This window comes from Tachysurus fulvidraco, chromosome 8, assembly GCF_022655615.1.
Source record: "Tachysurus fulvidraco isolate hzauxx_2018 chromosome 8, HZAU_PFXX_2.0, whole genome shotgun sequence".
Classification (NCBI taxonomy): domain Eukaryota; kingdom Metazoa; phylum Chordata; class Actinopteri; order Siluriformes; family Bagridae; genus Tachysurus; species Tachysurus fulvidraco.
The window spans coordinates 13,274,866-13,298,389 of NC_062525.1; the positions used below are offsets into that span (position 1 = coordinate 13,274,866).

The following is a 23,524-nucleotide window of genomic DNA, read 5'->3' on the forward strand; positions in this document are numbered from 1 at the left end:
ACACACACACACACACACACACACACACACACACACACACACACACACACACACACACACACACACATATATATTTATATATATATAAAATTATTCATGTATTTTACATTCCTTATCGTAATTCTACATCTTTTTTCCCATTATTATTATTATTATTATTATTATTATTATTATTATTATTATTATTATTATTATTATTATTATTATTATTTAAAACACTAAATACATCACGGAACTATTTGACAAAGTGCCGAAATCCGTCGGAGGTTTTTGAGTGTTGCACCTACATTAAAAAAGCAAAACAACAGCGATGATTTTACGCTAGTTGCCCAGAGCCGTGACAGAGAGCGCGTGAAATGACGTGTGAACTTTGACGTGTGGACGTTGACGTGTCGGCTCTTTAAACTTCAGTTTTCTCTTTCTTTTTTTCACGGATACTCCGTTTTAAAGTATGTTTTTGTGACTTTGTGCGTTGATGAGAACACCGAGCTCTTACAGCTCTGGATGGGTTTCAGGTTTGGGCACCGAGACAAAATGCTGCTTTATGGACTGCGAGCTAGTTAACATTAAACACAAGCTTTAGGGTTTAGGGTTAGGGTTTGTTCAGTCTGACCGGATCACTGATTTGGGTTTGGGCGGTAAAAGGGTTTTATAATCCCGTGTTACTCTTCATCAGAGCTTCAGGGTCCCTGTGAGGTGTGAACATGCCCGGTGTGGTCGTGTTCGGGAGGCGGTGGGGCATCGCAAGTGATGATCTTGTCCTGCCAGGAGCTTTTGAGATATTTATTAGACTAATATGGTAAGCTGTGTGTGTCTGTGTGAGTCTGTGTGTCCGTGTGTGTGTGTCTATGTGTGTGTTTGTGTTAGTGTCAGTGTGTGTGTGTGTGTCAGTGTGTGTGTGTGTCAGTGTGTGTGTGTTTGTCAGTGTGCGTCTGTGTGCGTCTGTGTTTGTCAGTGTTTGTCAGTGTGTGTCAGTGTGTGTGTCTGTGTTTGTCTGTGTTTGTCTGTGTGTGTCAGTGTGTGTGTCAGTGTGTGTGTCTGTGTGTGTCTGTGTTTGTCAGTGTTTGTCAGTGTGTGTCTGTGTGTGTCTGTGTGTGTCTGTTTGTGTGTTTGTCAGTGTGCGTCTGTGTTTGTCAGTGTGCGTCTGTGTTTGTCAGTGTGCGTCTGTGTTTGTCAGTGTGTGTCTGTGTCTCTCTGTGTTTGTCAGTGTGCGTCTGTGTTTGTCAGTGTGTGTCTGTGTCTCTCTGTGTTTGTCAGTGTGCGTCTGTGTTTGTCAGTGTGTGTCTGTGTCTCTCTGTGTTTGTCAGTGTTTGTCAGTGTGTGTCTGTGTTTGTCAGTGTTTGTCAGTGTTTGTCTGTGCGTGTCAGTGTGCGTGTCTGTGCGTGTCTGTGTGTGTCGTGTTTGTCAGTGTGTGTCTGTGTTTGTCAGTGTTTGTCTGTGCGTGTCAGTGTGCATGTCAGTGTGCGTGTCTGTGTGTGTCGTGTTTGTCATTGTGTGTCTGTGTGTGTCAGTGTGCGTGTCTGTGCGTGTCTGTGTGTGTCTGTGTGTGTCTGTGTGTGTCTGTGTTTGTCAGTGTGCGTGTCAGTGTGCGTGTCAGTGTGCGTGTCTGTGTGTGTCAGTGTGCGTGTCTGTGTGTGTCAGTGTGCGTGTCTGTGCGTGTCTGTGCGTGTCAGTGTGCGTGTCAGTGTGCGTGTCAGTGTGCGTGTCAGTGTGCGTGTCAGTGTGCGTGTCAGTGTGTGTCAGTGTCTGTAGGTGTGTTTGTGTGTGTGTCAGTGTCTGGGAGTGTCAGTGTGTGTGTATCGGTGTCAGTGTGTGTCAGTGTCTGTATATGTATCGGTGTCAGTGTGTGTGTGTGTCAATGTTTGTGTGTTTCGGTGTCAGTGTGTGTGTTTGATCATAAAATCAGTCTTGTCTCTCAGAGTGCACCCAGTTTTATTAGTCCGATGAATAAAAGACATATTTTATACATCACAGGTGGATTGCAACCCTGACTCTGTACATCACCCGAAAAGGCAGATTTGACTGCCATGGAGGTTCTGTTCTACACAGCTACATTATTGTTCTGCTCGTCCTGCTTGGAATCATCATCATAACTTTATGTGCAGTCGTTTACATCAGCGCTCAAGGTAAGTCTTGCTCATCAGTGACTAAGCCGACCACACCAGGACTCTGTATTGAAGGTGTCTTTACTCTTTCACACCTATATGCTGTAATGATTTATAATCATCCAGAAGAAGACTCGAACTCTGTCATGGTTTTCTTTCTCATGTTTCATCTCCGTCTCACTTATTATTACATCAGTACAGTTTTCTGATGATGTCAGTTATTCAGAAGTGAAATACAACTGAACTGAATGTGTGTGTGTGTGTGTGTGCTTTTATCTTGCATCTCTATCTCTATCAAAGGAACCATAATGAACCCAGGTCCTCGACGCTTTATTCCGGTCCTGGTGTACATTCGGGGAATTCTTTTCTTGCCTGAGTTTGTGTGGGCTTGTCTAGGAGCCGTGTGGATGTCTGATTACAGTACAGGATGTGAACCGGCTGAAGTTGGGCTCGTAGCTGGTGCTGTGATTGCGAGGTGTGTAAATGCGGACCGTTATTACGTGACAAATTGGATTTCACAATAGAATCAATAATGCGAGGAATCAATACGCGTCGACTGATGAGCGATCGATGCTACAAGATTACAGATATATCTGTGGATATCTTGCGCATATCAGCTATTGACTTTTGACTCCCATTTCAAAAAAGTCACATTAAATATTTCAGTTACATCTGTGCAAAAGGAAAGTGCTGACACACACATGCTGATTCATATCACAGCCATGCGCTCTTGTCCTCCTCTGTAGCTGGATCATCTTTCTCTCCATGGTGGTGGGTGTGCTGATTGTGTTTGACCCGCTGGGCAGCCTGCGTCGACGTCCGGCTACAGTTGAGCACTTGGGACCGAGGGATCTGGAAAGTACTGAGTCCTCGCAGCTCTTTTACACGGCTCGCTCACTGGCCGTACGCGTGTGGGAGAGCCGTCTGCGTCTTCTGTGCTGCTGCCTGCCTCAGGACGACAACCACAGAGCTGCTTTCTCCAGCGTCACTCAGCTCATCAGCGATTTCTTCTCGGTGAGCTCTGAGACCATACGAATCTAGCTATATATCTCTATACTTATACACACATTCGGTACAAGTAGTTCTGATTATTACTCATTCATTTCTTATTTTGAGTGCTACGTTCACACAAACAGCGATTTTATCGAACTTCTTGAGTCTACAGCCATGTACTACGAAGTCACCAGTAGGCGTTCCTACTCCTGGTCGCCAGAGTAATAACGTTTCAGATTTGGTGAAATTTCAGCAGCGTTTAACTGCATCGTATAAAAAAAACGAGATGAGGAGAAGCAGATTTCGCTCTTTGCCATGGATCATGTTTGCTCTAACGTGTGCAGTGTACCAAGTCTCTGCATATATGCATTAAGTTAAGCCTGGTCGCATTTCTGGACATGCACACATCTAGTCGCCAACGGTTACCATCCCACGCTTTTTTTGACGGAAACGTACAGTCTCGGTCGCTTTGCTAGTTGAAGTCGCTGCACGTGTGAACGTACTGACAGAAGGAGTAGGACATTATATACTGTATAGAATGTAGCATGTGATAAATAGGATCTCGACTAATTGTTTTTGTCTTAAGTTTTTCAATGCGTTCCTCTCTTTAGGACACGGACCTGGTGCCCAGTGACATCGCAGCAGGTTTAGCGCTTCTCCATCAAGAGCAGGATAAAATGCAGCAGTGCAAAGACCCTGAAGACGTTCTGTCCCACAGTCCATCATCTCCTATAGTGAGTCTGTTGATCTGTAACTGCTTTTTTTACAGCGCCCATGATAACAGGAAGTAAGTAAGGAAGGCTGTTGGATTTAAACAATTGACAACAGTGGCAAAGCTACATTTCAGACTTCCTAGAGGGTTTTTATCTGTGCAGTTTGTCCTGTTCTGTATTTCCTTTACTTCCTGTTTCGAAACGAAATACAGTAACATACCCAATTCAATCTCTAGCCATGTTTACCAAGTCCACAAACCTTTGTGTGTTAAACCAGAATATACTTTTTCTGTCTGCGTGTCTGTACAGAGAGAAGATCTGGAGACAGAGCTGGAGAAAGCAGCACATTACATGCAGTTTGCTGTAGCTGCGTACGGCTGGCCCATTTATTTCTACTTAAATCCTCTAACGGGATGCTGCAAGCTGAGCGGTGACTGGTGCGTCTTCACCGAACCTTCACTTACACACACTGTTCTGAGTGACTTTCACTTCCCCTTTAATTTTAGGAGTCATACCTTGACAAATACAGTCAAATGACAGTAAAATGAGTGTCATCTGAAAGTATTGGCACCCGGGCAAACCAGTTCTATCTCTTTTTATAATGTGCTGAAAATGTTTTGTTGTTTTTTTTTCCCCCTGCAATTTCTAGAAATTATTATAGAATAATACGTCTAAAAGTTGCGTTTCAGCAGAAGTTTATTGTTAACCTTTTTTTTGCCTACGTTACATTTTGTTCTTTACCGAGTTACACTTCGGCAGTTTGTTGCACAACCATCCGTGTGATGAAATGTTCTCGATTTAGGAAATTTGTACAAATCGGATTAAACACTGTCTTGCTGAGGTGTGTCGTAATCACAGGCGAGTCCTTCTGCCTTGTTTCACTGACACGGTCGTGTGATCACGTGTTTGCTTTCTTAACTTTTTTACAACACTCCATGTGTCCAAATTCAGCATTGAATGTCTTTGTCATGTTTCAATCCACAGAGCTGGTTAATTATCTAGACTATTAAGGCTTGAAAATATCCACTGAAATCCATGGTCATTTTTTTTCCACACAAATCTTACTTTCTTTCAAAGTAAATGTTGATATCAAACCCATTCCTGCTCTCTGAGATGTCCTTATACAGGGCAACTTGCATTCATAGAAAAAAATTAGGGTTAAGGGCCTTCCTTAGGGGCCCAGCATTGGCAGCTTGGTAGACCTGGGATTAGAACTCACAATTGATAGACCAACACCTTATATATAACACAAGGCTGTTACAAACACTGAAAGAATCCTGTCTTATTTTATATCAGACTTACAGCCATAATAACATGTACATTTGTCTATACTGAATGAAAATATCCCATAAGTTGATATCTATTCCTTTCGGCATAACAGGACACCAGCGTGCTGATAAGAAGGTGTTTGCATGTTGACTTGACTTTGTATTAAACTGTACATTAATGCAATGTTAATAAACGTTCGCTGTTCTGTTGCAGCTGCCATAACCGTAACGCGACGGAGTACGACATGGTCGGAGGTGACAACCCCGGCTGCCATTTCAGCTCCGTCTTACACATGACAGAGCTTCAGTACCGAGACTTCATTCACTTCAGCTGTCATAATCAGGTATCAGATCCAATCTATACGGCACTACACTGTCATCTGTATCACTGTGCTACCTTCAGACAGGAGCTGAACCGTGAGGGTGTCACAAATGTGAACACCACTTCTTACAGAAAGGAAGTGATCCTGGCTTCATGATGCTTCATGATCCTGGCTTGCAGATCGATCAGCCCAATGATGCGGGTTTCGTGTCAGGTTACCATATCGTCAGCTCATTCACTTGTTGGAGGAAGCATTTGTAAAGAAATTTTTATTTTGAAGAAATTCATGGAGCAGAAATGGGGCCTTGTTCAAGGGCCCAGCAGTGGCAGCTAGTCAGTGCTGGGGCTTATTAAACCCTGATCCTCTGATCTACAACCCACAGCCTTAACCGCTTGACCCAGATATTTTACAAACTATCCGGTTACATTTTTTATCACAGAATGTCCACGTAAAATGTTTAATAGTATTTTCCACCTTCTCTCTCTTTTTCCCCCCACTTGAAATGAATGTCACATATCCAAATATTCAGAAAGCACAAACCTTACTGACGGTTACAAAGTGCTGACACTGGAGACTCCTTCCATTAAGTGCTTCTTATAAAAGCCTTGACCATATCACTGATTATATGTTTATCATGGTCTGTGTTAACTAATAACATAGTTTATATAATTACTTTATTATTAATTAGTTAATAATTACTTTATTATAAACTCACCGTGTCGTAGCTGTTACTGTAGGAAACTAGAGCTAGTGTGTTAACAGTGTGTTAATATAAACCTGTGGTCCTATTGGGCTGTTATGAAAGGTGTAACAAAAAAAACCCCTAACACGTTGAGTTATCTGTTTATTTTGACTGTTTGAAGTGCTTTTTTTACTGCTCTGTAGGTATATGAGATCCCGTTCTATGTTGCGTTGGATCATAAGAGGGAGGCTGTGCTGGTTGCTGTGAGGGGAACGTTATCGCTGAAGGTGAGTGTTTAATGAGTAGTTGTCCCGTGTATAAAGCTACAGTAGAATGCAGGACAGAGACGTATGCTTACGTGGCCAAAAGTATGTGAACACTTGACTCTCACACCCAATAGTTGGTCTGGACACCATAGTGTATAACGTGAACTCCAGGAACTCGTGAATTGCTGGAAGAGTCCTGATTTCAACCCCACTAATGTTTAACCCAAACTCCCATCATGCATCACATTACCCCCTCCACTGGCTCCCTATTAAATGCTGTATCGACTTTTAAGATTCTTTTCCTCACTTGGAAAACTCTTCATAACCTTGCTCCACCATACCTATCAGATCTTATACAGTTCCACACTCATCCATATCAATGCTCCTCATTACACCCCATACCCGTTTAACAGCCATGGGCGCTGGAGCATTTAGGCGCACCGATCCTCATCTCTGGAATTCTCTCACTGAATACAGTCTCTCTCGTCACGTTCACAACACGACTCCCAACAGATTTATTCAGTACTTATTATTATATGCTTATATATTCCACATATTTTTTGTTTACTGTTATTTTATTATTTATTATTTCCTTGAGTGACTAGAAAGGAGCCTATAAATAAAAAGCATTATTATTATTATTATTATTATTATTATTATTATTATTATTATTATTATTAGTTTTGGTTATTTATAACTTATTATTGTTTCTAATGTATTATTATTTATAATTTTTATTATTGTTATTAATTATTTGTTTTTATTTCTATTATAATTTATTATAATGTATTATAATGTATTATTATTATTATTATTATTATTATTATTATTATTATTATTATTATTATTATTATTATTAATAATAATAATAATAATAATAAACACCTTTGAACGGTCACCCTGACTGAACCCCAGACCTCGTCACCTAGCATCAGAGCTTGATCTCACTAAAGACTTCACACGTTTGAAGTTTATTATCATGTTCATAAAGCATCTAAATACAATGAAATTCTTGTGCTACAGTCGTACACTCCTGCAGTGCAAAGATAATCGGACACTTAGTAAAGTACAAAAAGCAGGAAACTGTTAAACACTGAACACAGAAAAAAAGACTTTTATAAAAAAATGACTCTAAGTAAACAATATACTGAAAACATATAGTTGGAGATCTAGCACACACAATCCTTTAATTTATTCATGCTGCAGCAAGTTAAAAAATATACTGATCCTCTTCAAACAGTCTAAACTCTAAACGCTGTTAAAAGTGTTGCAGTAGGAAACATTACACAGAAAATACAAGGACAGAGTTCAGTGTAGATGTATGTGGTAAATGAAAAAACCTCCGTTTCTTTGGTATTTGGGTCGTGGCACTAGTGTGTTAGGATGTGCGCCTCTTCTCATGGTCAGTGTTCAGACTTTCCAACATTGTGCCATCTGCAGCTCTGATGATGTCATCAGCGCTATTCGTGTTCACAGCCTCTTGTGGCTGAATGAATAATACACAAATCTCCACAGCCACGCTTCAAAATCTAGTGCAAAAGCCTTTTCAGAAGAGTGGAGGTCCTTCTAACAGCAAAGGAGGTAATATCCGGAACGTGATGGACAAAAAACATGTATAACTGTGATGTTTATTTTGACTGTATAGTGGAAATGATGTGAAATATACTGATGGTACATTTCACTGTTTTTGTAACATCCATTTACATGTAAAGCAATGGGATTGTTTATTTGTTTTGTGTCTGACATTCTGATATCTATCTATCTATATCTATATATACAGTATATATATATGTGTGTGTGTACAGGACGTCTTGACGGACCTGTCTGCCGAGTGTGAAAACCTGTCTGTGGATGGTGTGTCAGGAGCCAGCTACGCACACAAGGTAACATAACCATGTGGACATTAATGGCATTTCGGCAGACGCCCTTATCCAGAGCGACTTACATTTGTATACTACTTACATTTGTATACTTGAACCTTGGATTTGAACTCACCACCTTCTGATCAGTAGTCCAACACCTTAACCACTAAGCTACGACATCCTCATAAAGTCTCTAATTCTACTTGTACGATTCGTTGGTATGGTAGTGTATATTACACGAGCAACACTCTGTGTAGCGGGTAGTGTCACACGTCCCAGTTCCAGTCTCTCCATTTCTTCCTGTGTCCATATGGATTTCATCTCAGTTCTCTTCAGTTTCCTTCTACACCAAATCACCCCTTGGTATGAGTGAGTGTGTGAATGTTGCACTGTGATTGATTGGTTGCCTGGCATCCCAGTGCATCCAGAGTGTATTCCTTGAAACTAAACTGACATGATACTGCATTATAACCTATAATAGCAACACCACATGACATCAGCGACACTGTTATGCTGAGAATGAGCCACTACATGAACAGGGTATAGGAGCTGAGTAACGGAGTAATAACTAAAAAAAAATCTTAAGAATGAAGTTGCAAGGTAGGAAATGTAATCTCTTTCTGGTTCACAGGGCATTTCTCAAGCAGCTGGGTATATCTACAAGAAGCTGGTCAATGACGGCATCTTGAGACAGGCGTTCAGCATTGCACCTGTAAGTCTTGATTTTTATGTCCTATATTGCTGGTTGATGTATTCAGTCTTGGATTGGAGTGGGTTTGTATATGTCTGATATATATATGTCTGATATGTGTGTGTGTGTGTGTAGGAGTACAAGTTGGTCATCACAGGTCACAGCCTCGGCGCAGGTGCAGCGGCGCTCCTGGCCGTCCTCCTCCACAGTTCCTACACCACACTGCAGTGCTACGCTTTCTCACCACCAGGGGGCCTAATGAGGTCCGTCTGCACTTTTCTTTAGAACTTTTCACCAGTCTGCTAAAAGTTCATGCCTTCATGACACTATCATGATTAGAAATAGATCAGAAATAGAAACACTGAAACATTACTAAAGACATATATATATAACACCGAACGCATTAAAAGTTCTTGCTGATGTCTTTCTTTAGTAAAGCACTCGCTGAATACTCCAAGCAGTTTGTGGTCTCTGTGGTTTTGGGAAAGGATCTGGTACCCAGGTAAGAAGGTGGTTATAGAGAATTGATGATTTTATCTTTGAAAGAATGACTTATGGGTTGTGTTGTATTTTGGCACTATGACATGTCATGTTTGGCATTTGTACTTCTTTTTGTTTCACTTCCCTTAAACAATTGATTGCTTCAATGCATCTGTGTTTTTGCCTGTTTTGTAGATTGAGTATTCCAAACATGGAAGATTTAAAGAGGAGGATATTAAAGGTGGTATCTAACTGCAATAAACCAAAGGTGAGAGCTTAGAGTTCTACGGAGTTCTGCTTTTTAGCCAAGTGGATGTAATTCCCAAAGATTTATCAGTGTTTTTTAACTGCCTGAAACTGATTCCCTTATGAAGTTCTGTTTTTTTTGTTTGTTTATTTTGCTTCACGTGTCCACCAGTACAAAATCCTGTTGCATGGCTGCTGGTATGAGGTGTTTGGTGGATCCCCAGATGACTTTCCCACAGAAATGGAGAACAGGCGGGAGGAGCAGCTGACTCGACCTTTGCTCGGAGAGGAGAGCCTGTTGGTACGCGGGTCCACCTCGTACCAGAGCTTGTCTTCAGATGACTCCCCCACCCACACCACACACCTGCCGCTCTACCTGCCTGGCCGTATCCTGTATATCACAGAGGATGGACCCTCCCGCAGGTCAGAGCCCACATAACTCTGTTTACAATGACCGTCGTCACTCCACATGATCACTACAGACCTGCTCTGGAGTTCTATACAGTTTCAACCAAAAGATTGGAAGAATACAGAACTGGCACAGACACCCTTTTCAGATTCATGAACAGACTAGCAGAGCTTGTTAATTAGCACACTTACATCCCAGCCCAGTTATACAGACTGGTAGTCTCTTGTGGAATTGTCCCTTTGGAAAACCTCATCAGCCAATATTCACGGATTTTAAGCACGTTTCTTATTTGTTAGATTAAATATGATGGCAAACGTGAAAGTTTCTTGTGTGTATCGATAAACTTGTGTGAACGTGAAAGTAAGAAGTAAGATAATATAATTAGACCACAGTATTATATTACATCTTTTGTTAAATGTTTTTGTGTAAAGTTTCCATAGAAACTAATGTACTATGTCCCTAAAACTATTTCTATTTTTCTTGTCTTGTTCCCGATTCACCTCATCCTGGGCCTTTGATGAAACTCCGAACTCCAGGCTGTGCTTCTCTCAGACTCGTTACCGTGCTGAGTGGTCGAGCGCGACGGCGTTCAACAGTCTGCTGATCAGCCCGCGCATGCTCCCAGACCACATGCCCGACGTGGTCCACAAGGCACTGCTCAGCCTCACCAGGGAGCGCCAGTCTTCCCTCTGTCCGTCCTCAGCCAGCAACGCTCGCCTGAACGTCATCTGAGCTCCTACTGCCTCCAGCTCAGATACCGAGACAACTACGGCAGCGAATGCACAAGACGACCGGAGTGAGCTTTGCCGTTTATAACTCTGCTGCCTCAGCCTCAAACTTCGAAAGCAATTCAGCTCTTCGGGTTTCATTAATATCTCACCATTTGCCGTTTCATTGCTTTATGATTTGAAATAATACCTGCAGTGTCGTCGTGTTCCGAGTGTTGTGTGTATGTCTTAACAGAATGTCACGTTTATGAACGTTCTGATTTTTAATTCCATAAATTCATTTGTTGAATTCAACAAATTTGAATTCATTTGTTGAAAACTCAAGACGGGCTACTACGTGCAAGACGATTAGATAAAAAAGATGTACAAAAATTTGATGTTCATTCAGTTTGCATGAGAACTATTAATTGTGATCTCATTTACTTCATGTGTTTTGCTCACAAAACTTCTGGTTGTGACATTTTCATAATGAATAAATGTCAGTAAGAGTCATGCAAAATTGTGTTGGGTTTCAGTTGTGATTATATTGTGTTATATATAATGATAAAGTTATCATATTAATATGGAAAATGATTTAAGTGTAAATGTTTTCCTCGGGGATTTGTAGCAGGGTTATGGTTCCGTTTTTAGAGCTCTAGGGTCTAGGGATTTGTTCCTGAGCTCAGCTTATAGGCTATTTACAACACTTTGGGTCTTCAAATTGGCATCCTATGGGTTCTGTGTCTCCTCGAACCTCATAAACACATGTAGGTAGGTAAATTGGTGACCCTAAATTGCTGCTAGCTATGAATAAGTGTGTGTAATGCCCAGGTGAAAGACTCGATTGGCATCCAATCCAGGGTTAGTATGTTTGTCCTTCTGTTTCAAGATCCAACCTAACCTGGAGATGTTGAATGATGTGGGTTGTTTTGAAGTCAGTAGAGTTTACATCATTTTATAATCTGACAGCAGGTGTATAAATAGAAAACAAGTTAAACAATATGTGGCCAAATATTTCTGGACACATGATCATCACACCCATTTGTGGTCTTTCCTCAAATTCTTACTACAAAGCTGAAAGTACACAATTGTACAGGATGTTACTGTATTGTATGCTGTAGCTTTGTTTTCCTTTCACTCGAACTGAGATGCCCAAACACTGCTCCAGCATGACAATGCCTCTGTGCATAATGACATGGTTGGGTAAAAGGTTAGAGTGGGGAAAAAAACACCTAAACACCTTTAGGATGAACTGACATGCAAATGCACCTCAGATCTGATATCACTAATGCTCTTGCAGCTGAATGAACACAAATCTAGTGTTAAACCTTCCCAGAAGAATGAATGTTATTATAACAATATCTATCTATCTATCTATCTATCTATCTATCTATCTATCTATCTATCTATCTATCTATCTATCTATCTATCTATCTATCTATCTATCTATCTATCTATCTTTCTTTCTTTCTTTCTTTCTTTCTTTCTTTCTTTCTTTCTTTCTTTCTTTCTTTCTTTCTTTCTTTCTTCACTCTCTATATCCAACCTGTGCTCCTGAGGGATAAGATGGTGTACATGGGAGTGGACCATCATCTGTGTGCTTGGATATTGGACTACCTCACAGACCGACCACAGTATGTGGTAAGAGTGGACTCTTATACCTGGGTGTTCATCTGAACAGCAAACTGGACTGGACAAACAATACTGAGGCACTCTATAAGAAAGGACAGAGCAGACTCTTTCTGCTGAGGACACTAAGGTCTTTTTTGACTCAGTGGTGGCCTCAGCCATATTCTATGGTGTTGTATGCTGGTGCAGCAGCATCTCTACTGAAGAAAGGAAGAGACTGGACAAGCTGATCTGGAAGGCCAGCTCAGCCCTGGGGATTCCTCTGGACACTGTACAGGAGGTGGGAGAAAGGAGGATGGTTGCAAAACTATCATCATTGCTAGGGAACAACTCTCACCCCCTGTATGAAACGGTTTCATCTCTGAGCAGCTCCTTCAGTGAAAGATTACATCCTAAGTGTCTGAAGGAGCGATATAGATGGTCTTTTCTCCCTGCTGCTATTAGACTTTACAATCAAAATCATAGAACCAGTCACCATGTTAGTATTGCTTAACTGCAATAATAACAATAACAAAGTATTTAAAACAACACACGCAATAACAGAAATGTTGAAAACGTGCAATATTACTGTGTGCAATATGTCTGTTAGCATAACTATTTATTCGTGGTCTTTTTTTTCCTTTCTGTATTTATACATTGTGTTGTGTATATACTTTATATTATATTATGTCTTTATTATTTTTATATATTTGCATTTCTTTCTCTTTGCTGCTGTAACAGAAATTTACCCATTGTGGTACAAATAAAGGTATATCTTATCTATCTATCCATGTCTATCTATCTATCTATCTATCTATCTATCTATCTATCTATCTATCTATCTATCTATCTATCTATCTATCTATCTATCCATTCATCCATCCATCCGTCTATCTGTGTCTGTCTGTCTCTCTTTCTCTCACTCTCTCTCTCTCTTTCTCACTCACTCACTCACTCACTCACTCACTCACTATCTATCTATCTATCTATCTATCTATCTATCTATCTATCTATCTATCTATCTATCTATCTATCTATCTATCTATCTATCTATGCCTCAGGTCTTGCTAACCATCTATTTGAACTTGTTGATTGCTCGACAGGCCACATGTTGACTTATATGGAGTATTATAACAGAAACGAGTGCAGGATGTGAATGAACACCGAACTGAATGACAGACTTCCCCCCACAACCTCACCCTCCCCATCTTCTCCCCTCCGCCCCGCCCATCCCACTTTTAGACAATGACGTCACGCCGTCAACAACTCTTAAGTGGGGACTTTAGTTGGGAACAAGTGGAGAACATGACAGTCTACTTAACGCGCTGTCTCCGAAGAGTATAGTCATTTATTTATCTTTTTTTTTTATCCTCTCGATCCTTTTTTATAAAGTTACTCGGAGTCAGTTTGGAGTGCGAAGTTACTGTAAACACCCCAAAGCTGGAGTTAGCTAGCTAGCTAGCTATCTGAAGTAGTTAGTTAGCTAGCTAGCTATCTGAAGTAGTTAGTTAGCTAGCTAGCTGCGTTTAACGTAAAAAAGAAGAAGAAATAAATAAATAAAGAAAGAAAGACAGAAGACACAGAACGGGAAAATGGAGTTGGAGGACGTTGTTCTGTATCAGGAGGACGCGGGAGGTTCCTCCATGATGTCGGAGAAGGTGTCCGGCTTGGCGAGCTCCATCTACCGCGAGTTCGAGCGGCTGATCGGGAAATACGACGAGGACGTGGTGAAGGATCTGATGCCGTTGGTGGTGGCCGTGCTGGAGAACCTGGATTCGGTGTTCGCGGAGAACCAGGAGCATGATGTGGAGATCGAGCTGCTCAAAGAGGACAACGAACAGCTGATCACTCAGTACGAGAGGGAGAAAGCGTTAAGGAAAGGAGTTGAGGAGGTGCGTTGCTGTTGCTGTTGCTGTTGCTGTTGTTGTTTGTTGTTGTTTCACAGAAAAAAAACTCCAGACAGAAGAGATAATGATGAGGATGAGTCGTGTTTTTACATTTAGACCCGGGTGCACAAACTTTTTCCTTGCACAGATCCCTTCCAGTGTGTTTCCTGTTCATGATGACAGTACACTTATTGTATCAACAGCTGGTCAGGTGTTAGACAAACTGGTTCAACATCATCATAACAAAAAATAAAACATGTCTTTAACCCCTTAACCTTTCACTCACAAATCCTAAATATATTAACAGATGATTTGACAATTTTGTGTTTGGAAAATATATCAGTTTCTCATATCAATTACAAGATCACTTAATTACAGTAAGCTGGGTCAGGCATCCGAAGCCTATCCCGGGATGGGACACGGGTTTCACAGTGTACAATTCAGACATCTTCACACAGGTCTAAGATTCTCATTAGAGGCGATTTAAAGTTAATTCATCTGAGTGTTTTTGGGAAGTTAACCCAGAGGAAACCCATATAGACACGTGGAGAACGTGTATACAAGCAGAAACCCGAGCTCACGATCGAACCAGGGATCCGTATGGCAGCGTTTCACACCATGCCACAGCACCGTGCAGCGAATTCAAGCCAATCGTCAATTATTATGACTAAGTTATTACTGTAGCAGTTTTAATAATGTTCAATGTCCAGTCCTGACATCTACAGCATTGAATGTAATGGTAAAAATAGCTGATTGTGGGTCCATGGGTCGGTGTTTGGATCTGGGTGACTGAAAACCCTTGCTCGGTGTGTTGCAGTTTAAACTCTGACACCAGGTCAGCGTGAGTCATCTTTTACTGCTGCTTCCATTTGTCTAGAAATATAGGAAGGTAGCACAGCGATAAGCCGTTTAAACCAAATACTACTTACATACTTTCAGTGATGGCGAACGTGAAAACACAACTCTTTTCCACTTTAAACGTAATAAGATAAATATTCACTTGAAGCTTTAATGTTAAAACTGAGTTATTATTTATATTTTTTAAAGCAGAATCTTTACCCATTGTTTGATTTTCAATTGAAATTGTATAGAAAATTGGGTTGTGTACTGGTTTTTAATTTAAAAAAAAAATATATAGGTTATATTATATAATATAGGTTATATTATATAAACTGAAACTGTGAGGCATTAGATTATGCATTCCTCTTTGGGCTTTTGCACAATCATGTGATACTACATGTCACATGCGTGGCAGAAACTCTGGGGGGGAAAGAAAAAACATCAGAAAGCCCCTTATCCTACGAGTCCTTCGAGATTTGTGCACTTCTACTTTCTCCGCTCAACTTTCAACTTACAACAATAAGACACACCTTAGCAAACGAGCAAGCCGCATCATGTTAAGATGTCACTTTGTGCTGTAAAAAGTCCTAATGATAGGAAGCAGGTTCGGTACACATATATTAAGGCCTCTTCGTGACACTGTGTTAATGCAGCAGATCAACACCCCTCACTGTGTTCAAGTAGGATGTCAAACTCTGTTCACTAAACACTCCAGAGACAGGCTCTAGATTATAATTCTCCATGCTGTCTGGAATTGAATGACTTTAACAGCATGTGGTCAGGATCTGCTTGTCTTGTCTTAAGCCTAAAAGGAGATTATCGATTTCAGTTTCAAAGCCGATGTAAGGTTGCACGCTGCTATGTGTTTGGAAGCATCTGCAGAAATCAAAATGCCATACGGAAGTCATTGACCGTTTTAGAGATGGTGCAGTAGTCCATTCAGGATCCTCTTTTCCAGAAGTTTTATGTGTAATGCCGGGACACAACGACGGGGAAGAAAGCTGTAAAAGGGGAAAAAAAAGCACCTGGTCTTTTAGTTACAGCAGCTGATTTTTGTAGATTTTTCACTCAACAGTTGGGACGGACTCGTTATCAGAATGTAACGACAAGCGAAGGCACGTCTTGTTGTACGTTTAAACAAAGCGGTGACGAGCCTGTACAGATGTAGCTGGCTTCACCGTGACCTTGTCTGAGGTGGAACTAACCTAAATATAGAATCAATCCAGTGCTTGGACTCACTTACAGTATGTTTAACCCATTTAACTGTAAATTAATTCCAATACTTTTCCTCAGTGCAGCCTTATTTTCTGAATATAAACTATTCCATTTTTAGCTTTATTACTTCAATATGTACAGTGATATCCTAGACTTCAAGCTCCTTTTTCCTACCAACAGCTCAAACTCGAACGCATTTACAAGTTACAGTGCTTTATTTTACATGTGTGTATTTACCAGGGCTTAAATAATTGTGTGGTGCTCATCAACTTCAGGTGTCAGCAAAATAAAACATGACCGATTTCAATTGTCTTCTTTACTCGTTCAGACGTAAGTTTGTTGGCGTGCTTGGGATCATTGTACCAGAGTTGATTGCAAAACGGGTTGATTTGCAGAGTTGGCTGCAAAACGGGTTATTATCAATGAAAATAGCAATGTGAAGCTATTTGATATGATCCCCGAAGATGATTTGGTGAGGATTATGAACCCGGAGCAGTGCCGATCGTCCAGTCAGTAGGAGTGAGACGCTGCCTGAGCTCAGCCTCCACCATCTGAGCTGCCTGCCAGTTGTTGCTGCTGCTGCAACAGTCACCCGCTTGTTCTGAATAAACCTGCAGGGACACCACGATCCATCGAAACACACAAGGGACACACTGCCTTCCTTCTGTGTCTTACTTACCGACTCACCCTCTTTTATATGCCTGACGTTTTGTGTGACGGCATTCTCTGAGTGAAAGTGCTCTTCTTTCCTCCTTCAAAGGCAGGCTTGCTTTCAGGTCACATGAGCCTTTTGTGTATAGCAGCTAAAGTGAAGTGCTGGCATGCGACCCTTTTTCGTTACCGCTGTGTTTGGGTTGCCATCGATCACCCACTGTTACACTGTTCTGCATCATTCTGGCCAATGAGGGATGTCATTCACACACAAGAAGAGTAACAAATGTTTTGTGCGTGCGTTAGGGTGCATGCGTGCATTAGGGTGGGCGTGTGCATGCGTTTGTGTGTGTGTGATTTCAGTATAGATTGCAGTGCTATGATATGATATCAGAGTTGATGAAGGAGAATTTCAATGAGTGACAGAAGTGAACTTATTACTAATAATAAATTAGTCAAAGTCATCTGCGTGAAATGCACAGACTTTAACTACAGCTATATTAAAGACTAACATCCACTCTGTGCAAATCCTTAACTTATCGACTCCAAGTATCCAGACGGCAGGTTCGAGCCTGATTCTAGCGTGAGGTATTGGTTATAACTGCACTGGACAGTGTACTTTAAGACGAGCTCAAGCAGCATGCAGGTCACTTCAGAATTATCCGGCTGAACGTGTAGCACCGTGTGGCACATGGTCATGGTATAACTGAACGTCTTTGTCCTGAGACACTAACATTTCAAATCATTTACAGCTAAAACAGAACAATCCAGGTGATGTGTTTGTCTACCTACAATCCCTCTGGAATGTCTCAGTTATGTCACCACACATCTAAGCCAAGTACGACGTATACAGCCAACTTGTTTGCAGATGCCGAGAGGAAACGTAAGGGAAGGGTCAGGAATGTACTGGGGAAAAGAACTTCCTGAGCCCCTCTTTGCAGCCAGGATGCTTTTTAGACAGACTTTTTTTATTTCTTCCTCACTTTCTGTGGATGTGTCATGTTTACTGTGGGGTTCAGTAGAGAATACGCTTCCTGCATGGATAAAACTGGGGGTAAATAATTTGGTACACAATCCTCTATATAAAATTGTGGCTTTTTTTTCTAAAGAAACAGGATTTGATGTTGAACTTTGAATCCCTGGAATATATATTTATATATTTCTTCTCTTATATGACATGGTTTTATCATATTATGGTAGTTTTTTTTTTAAAGGAGATTTTAAGAGGGTTTTAAGAATTTCAGAGAAACTTTGGTGTCTTAAAAACCTCCATCTAAACTACTAGTTGTGTGTAATGGTATACAATTATGATCAGGTCACAGATCTCATCATCTGGGTTTGTTCAGCACAGCAAAAGCAAACCGAACAGCAAAAATATGAGGAAAAGAAAAACCAGCTCCGCAGGGTAGCTATCAGCCACGGATCTTTACCATTGTTGTGCTTTATTTGTTATTCAACCTTCAAACTACCCCTAACCTCCTCCTGACTAGAGGTTTAGTCATGTGGACATTTTCCAGCAAATCACAGCAGTAGTAGAGAAAATCTAGCTGGAAAATCTGTCTATAATGTAAACCAACAGAAACATGGTCTGGTTTCAAAAATCCACCTCTACGTGGGAGCTGGCAGAAGTGCAATCCGTTCCATAGAGAGCGCTGGCAGCTGCATACTGACTTCTTCTGAGACCGAAGACAATTTCTGTCTCATCTTCCAGTACAGCTGAATATATTCCAGGCATTTTCAAGTGAACGGTTTTTTTGCCTGCACAGCCAATGAAAGACTTTTGTCAATAACGCCTTGTTTCTCCGGATGCTTTGTGTAATTTTACCCGTGTTCATGTGTCGATTCAGTGCCTTACATAAATCCTCACCTACTTTTCCATCTTTGTGCTGAAAACGAAATGGGCTTAATTGAAATTACGTTACGAGTTTAACAACCAAGAGGTTAAGGGTGACTGTGAAGGAGCTGAAGAACCACCGCTTTGCTCTGTTTATAGGACCACCGTAGAAGAAAGCGGTTATTTGGGGGAATAATTAATTCGATTCAATTTTATTTGTATTGCGTTTTACGGGAAAAAAATAGAACAAAAGGTTCAAGAGTAATATTAGCTTTATATTTAAATGTATTTATCCCCAATGAGCAAGCCTGAGGTGACGGTGGCGAGAAAAAACTCCCTTAGATGGAAGAGGAAGAAACCTTGAGAGGAACCAGACACTAAAGGGAAACGTGTCCTCATTTGGGTGAATAATGTCCTTTCTACAGTCATGTACAGTCCAACAATTGTGTATTGATGAGGAGGTTATTATCCTCAAAAATGACCAGAATTACCAATCGAAGCCTCAGGAACCATGTGGGAAAATGATTTCTGGACTGATGGGATACAAACTGAATCATTTGGCCTTAACACAAAGTGCTATGTTTGGCTGAAATATAAAAGAATCGTCATCACTAGAGTGAGGCATGGTGGTGGTAGCATCAGGTCGTTGTTATGCCTTTCATCAGCTACACAGGCAATAATTGAAGAACAAATGTTACAGACTTCAGGAGACTTTCCTACTCCACTGCTGGGACTCGCGGCTTCCTCCAAGCCGATTTCGCACGCCATGACGTACGTCTGCTGTTTTCTGCAGCACTCATATGCTTCTGCCACAGTGCTTATGAGCCATGGCTTTGTGCGCCTAAAACAACAAGGCAACTGAAGATAAAGTCGACCTAAAGAGAGCTCTGTCAATAGAGTGCCAGCACACTGCTCCCTCTGTATCGGTTTCAGCACAAGGGGATCATTATGTGTGAAATGTTCAGAAGGCTGTACACAGCCAGTCCTCCTTCCTCTGCAGCGATGTCATATGAATGGTGTCCTGTGGATCATATGATGAGCAATGCAGATAGATGGTGAAACAGAAACACTCCCACACACACGCGCGCGCAAACACACACTGCTAGTGCTAAAACGAGCTTTAACAGAAGACTCCTGTCGCTTACATATAACATGTACAAGGACATTTTTCATCTGTTTGCAATGTGTCTTGAGTGCAGTGAAACACAGTGTGTACTGACCTGGGAAACTCTCTAATCAGGAATTTGCAGCCCAGTAAAATAATATCATCATTACCCGTCTTGTCAGATGCTTGCATAGTTGAGTTGATTGAGTCTGTGCACTTGCCTGCCAGAACCTGTTTGTTACACCTAAACCTCCTGAATTCTCCATGTACATTTTTCATCAAATCAAACACACCGAGAAATCTGTGTATTAATCACACCTGGTAGCATTAAAGGGGCAGTGTAAGCTTTTAAACCGGCTCTTTGCTGATTTTCATTCTGATGATTTAAACTCATCAAAAAATATTTTATTGCTATTTAATCCTTCTGAATATTGTGGGTTTTTTTGGTACCCTGCGTATCACAAGGCGAGCGCTGTGCGCAGCAGTACCCGAGGGCTGCAGGGACACGAGGATGTGAGCGAGCTCGATGATCAAGTGATCCTCTGGTACTCAGTGTGGGTCACATGGCTTTGGAGTTTGATTGCCTACAGGAATTAAAGCATTCTTAGGCACCACTTATTCACACAAACTGCAGAACGAGCAAAATGTCTTTGTGAATATGTCCTCGTTCGAATATACAGTGTTGCTTGAAAGTTTTTGAACCCTTTTCTATAAATATGACCCAAAACATCAGATTTTCACACAAGTCCTAAAAGCAGACAGTGAACCAAATCAGACAAATCAAACAAATATATTATACGTGGTATTTGTTTTTAATTATTTTTAAATGTTTAAATATTACATATGTGAGTGGCAAAAGTATGTGAACCTCTAGAGGACTGGGATAAAATTTGTTGTTACGGACTGATCAACAGTTAACGGGGACTTTACTTGCAGTTATTGCTGGATCATTCTTCTCAATAATTAAATGAAGATGATCTTGTTGGCCGATTTGTTTGATTGCGTGTACACTTTGTCTGCTTTTAGGACTTCTGATGTTTTTGGTCATATTTAGGCAGAAATATAGACATTTCTAAAGACTTATGATATACGGCATGAAAGGGAAATCTCTGCTGATTTAGAGTTACACGGTTAACCAGTTTGTTCTTTTGTTATGTCACCAGTGGAACACTTTTTGTGGCTTGGACACCTGGGACAAACAGATTTCCAGACGTTTTTTTATTAATACATAGCAGATGATCAAAGTAAAAGAACTAGAAAAAGAGAAAATCTTAAATATCTTATTGACTTTTGCCAAACAGCTTGATTTTGCTCTTAATAAAATCCTATCCTTTCTATACCTTTCTGGTCAGAAAATGGTCACCTGGTCACCAAAACATGGGGCTGGGCAGCACACCGAAGCTCATGAGTTTATGATTTGTTCATCGCTGTACTAGGAATTATTCCTATTATTAACACACACTTACACGGCTTTGAAATTGGTTAGATCTGTCTATCCATCCATGCATGTTCTGTACTGCTTTTCTTAGCCGTCTGCTCGTGCATTAATGCATCCATCCATTCGTCCATGTTCTCTACTGCTTTTCCTACATTAGGGTGCGAGGCAGCCTGAAGCCAGGGGACACAAGGTGGGTGACACCTTGGACAGGGTTCCAGTCCATCACAGGGAACAATCGTGCCCACACACACAAACACACACACACTGTAGACAATTTTGAGATGCCAATCAACCTACTACATATGTTTTTGGACTTTGGAGAAAAGGGCAACACCCTGATAAAAACTTTCCAAAGTACAGGGAGAACATGCAAACGCTGGGCAGAGGTTAGACTCGAACCCTCTGCACTGCTTTAATTCACTCTCAAGTTTGACATGTTTCCAGGACTTTTGGATTTGTTTTGTTTTCATCCAGGTGTTCAGGTTTCTCACTGAATCATTTCTTTCATTTCTTATTAAACCCTATTGAGTTTCAGCAGTCAAAAAGAGGATCAGGTTCATTTTCTCACGCCTCCTCATCAGTTTGCAAATCCCTGTTATTTGCACACAGAACTTGAATTAATGTGCTGATTGGCTGATCTCAAACAATAGAGTGGAGACTAAGTAAGATCCTGTCACTTCCATTAGAGCTGATCTTCTGCATGTGGATCTTCACACACTGGTGTTTTTGGTGTTGCAGCAGAAGTCTGATGTTTCTGCTGTTCTGTTCTGCCATCTACTGTGTATTTATGGCATGACAGCTCAAAACAAACAGATGAAGAACTGATCTAAAGCTTTGAGTTTCTGTCTCTCTCTCGTGTGTGTGTGTGTGCGTGTGTGTGTGTGTGTGTGTGTGTGTGTGTGTGTGTGTGTGTGTGTGTGTGTGTGTGTGTGTGTGTGCGTGTGCGTGCGTGCGTGCGTGCGATCTAGTGTGAATAAGCTCAGGCAGCAGTGATTCACTGAAACTTGAGTGCACACACAGCTGTTAATGTTGAGCCAGAGCAACGCCACCACAGATGTTGCCCAGGCTTGAGGGGAATGTTAATACATAATCAATGTTAATGTACTGTAGAGTTTCTGCTCCTCATTCACACTTTACATGATCTAAAATAAGAACCGATTCAGTTTAAGACTTGGCTATTAATCAGGTCTGTTTATTTAGTAGGTATCATTTCAATTTAAAGTTGAACTGATGAATTTTTTCTTTCTGTTACTGTGGATGTGTCACAGTAGAGATGGATAGATAAACCTGGGGGTAAATAATTTCACTCATATAAAACTGCTGCTTCATTGTTCTATTGGACTAATCCACTGACTCTTTTGGGTTTAGCTCAATCATACTTCATCTGATCATTGTACACAAGGCAGATCAGTGCAGATTCACAAAGAGTGATTCAGGATCAAACTCAGAGTAACTCCGAGCAAGGAAAACACCAAGACTTTTATCTCAGAGAGGAGGAGGGGCTTAACCCTGTTACTAGGTATGGCACATTGTTTTGAAGACTGTGATTGGTTGTTCAATAATAAAAGTTGGACCGCTTTTAAAATGTGGTCTATTATAAACTTTCACTTTGTCTCTATGTTAAGATATTTGAGTGTATATCGTGTAGAGATTACGTTTGTGACTTTTATATATAATATATATATATGTATATAATTTATTTATATATATATATATATATATATATATATATATATATATATATATATATATATATATATATATAAAATATTTCTTCTCCTTTTTCACCTTTCAACCTTTTTCTTCTCTGCTAAATAAACACTTAAGTCTCTTAAAAGTCCTCCTCACTGCTCCTAACACTTTTTGAGCTTATGAGGTCTTTTAAGGATTAAGATGCTTTATGAATAACTTTTATTGTTACTAGGATCTTCTTTTTATTTTTAAGGGTAAATGCCCACATTTCTAAGTCACTAGGAGAAACTCGATGCATTAAGAATCTCCATCAATCCCGGCCCTGGAGTTTAAGGACGATATTTAATCCTTGTCCCCTTTTTGGACCTTTGGCACTGTTATTCTCAAATTGCCCAGGGACATCATTGGGGTTTACAATCACTACAGAAATAAAAAGATATAAATAAAACTCGATTACACGCTTGATCCCAAGCGATATAGATGACATTTGTGATTAGAAGTGTTGGCATT

General features: G+C 40.6%; 2 protein-coding genes across 4 annotated transcripts in view; both read left to right on the plus strand.

Annotated features, from left to right (window-relative positions):
* The first annotated feature begins 272 nt into the window (after window positions 1–272).
* On the plus strand, window positions 273–11,265 carry daglb (diacylglycerol lipase, beta). Its single transcript, XM_027177690.2, has 15 exons — window positions 273–799; window positions 1,975–2,126; window positions 2,406–2,580; window positions 2,852–3,119; window positions 3,710–3,832; window positions 4,121–4,248; window positions 5,294–5,423; window positions 6,288–6,371; window positions 8,156–8,233; window positions 8,844–8,924; window positions 9,039–9,166; window positions 9,337–9,405; window positions 9,579–9,651; window positions 9,802–10,052; window positions 10,575–11,265. The coding sequence occupies exons 1-15, from the start codon at window positions 705–707 to the stop codon at window positions 10,768–10,770; spliced, it is 2,031 nt and encodes a 676-aa protein (XP_027033491.1). The 5' UTR covers window positions 273–704; the 3' UTR covers window positions 10,771–11,265.
* Window positions 11,266–13,603: 2,338 nt separating this feature from the next.
* Window positions 13,604–23,524, plus strand: part of spag9b (sperm associated antigen 9b) — a 38,393-nt gene continuing 28,472 nt past the window's right edge. For all 3 annotated transcript variants that reach the window (XM_047817208.1, XM_047817209.1, XM_047817210.1), the window contains exon 1: window positions 13,604–14,245. In XM_047817208.1, coding sequence (XP_047673164.1) covers window positions 13,946–14,245 — 300 coding nt within the window. In that variant the 5' untranslated portion in view covers window positions 13,604–13,945. The remainder of the gene's footprint in view (window positions 14,246–23,524) is intronic.

Coding starts and splice junctions, on each gene's coding strand:
- daglb (XM_027177690.2), top strand. CDS start 705: ATGCCCGGTGTGGTCGTGTTCGGGAGGCGGTGGGGCATCGCAAGTGAT. Junction 2,127..2,405: donor CGTTTACATCAGCGCTCAAG/GTAAGTCTTGCT, acceptor TCTCTATCAAAG/GAACCATAATGAACCCAGGT. Junction 10,053..10,574: donor GAGGATGGACCCTCCCGCAG/GTCAGAGCCCAC, acceptor TCCGAACTCCAG/GCTGTGCTTCTCTCAGACTC.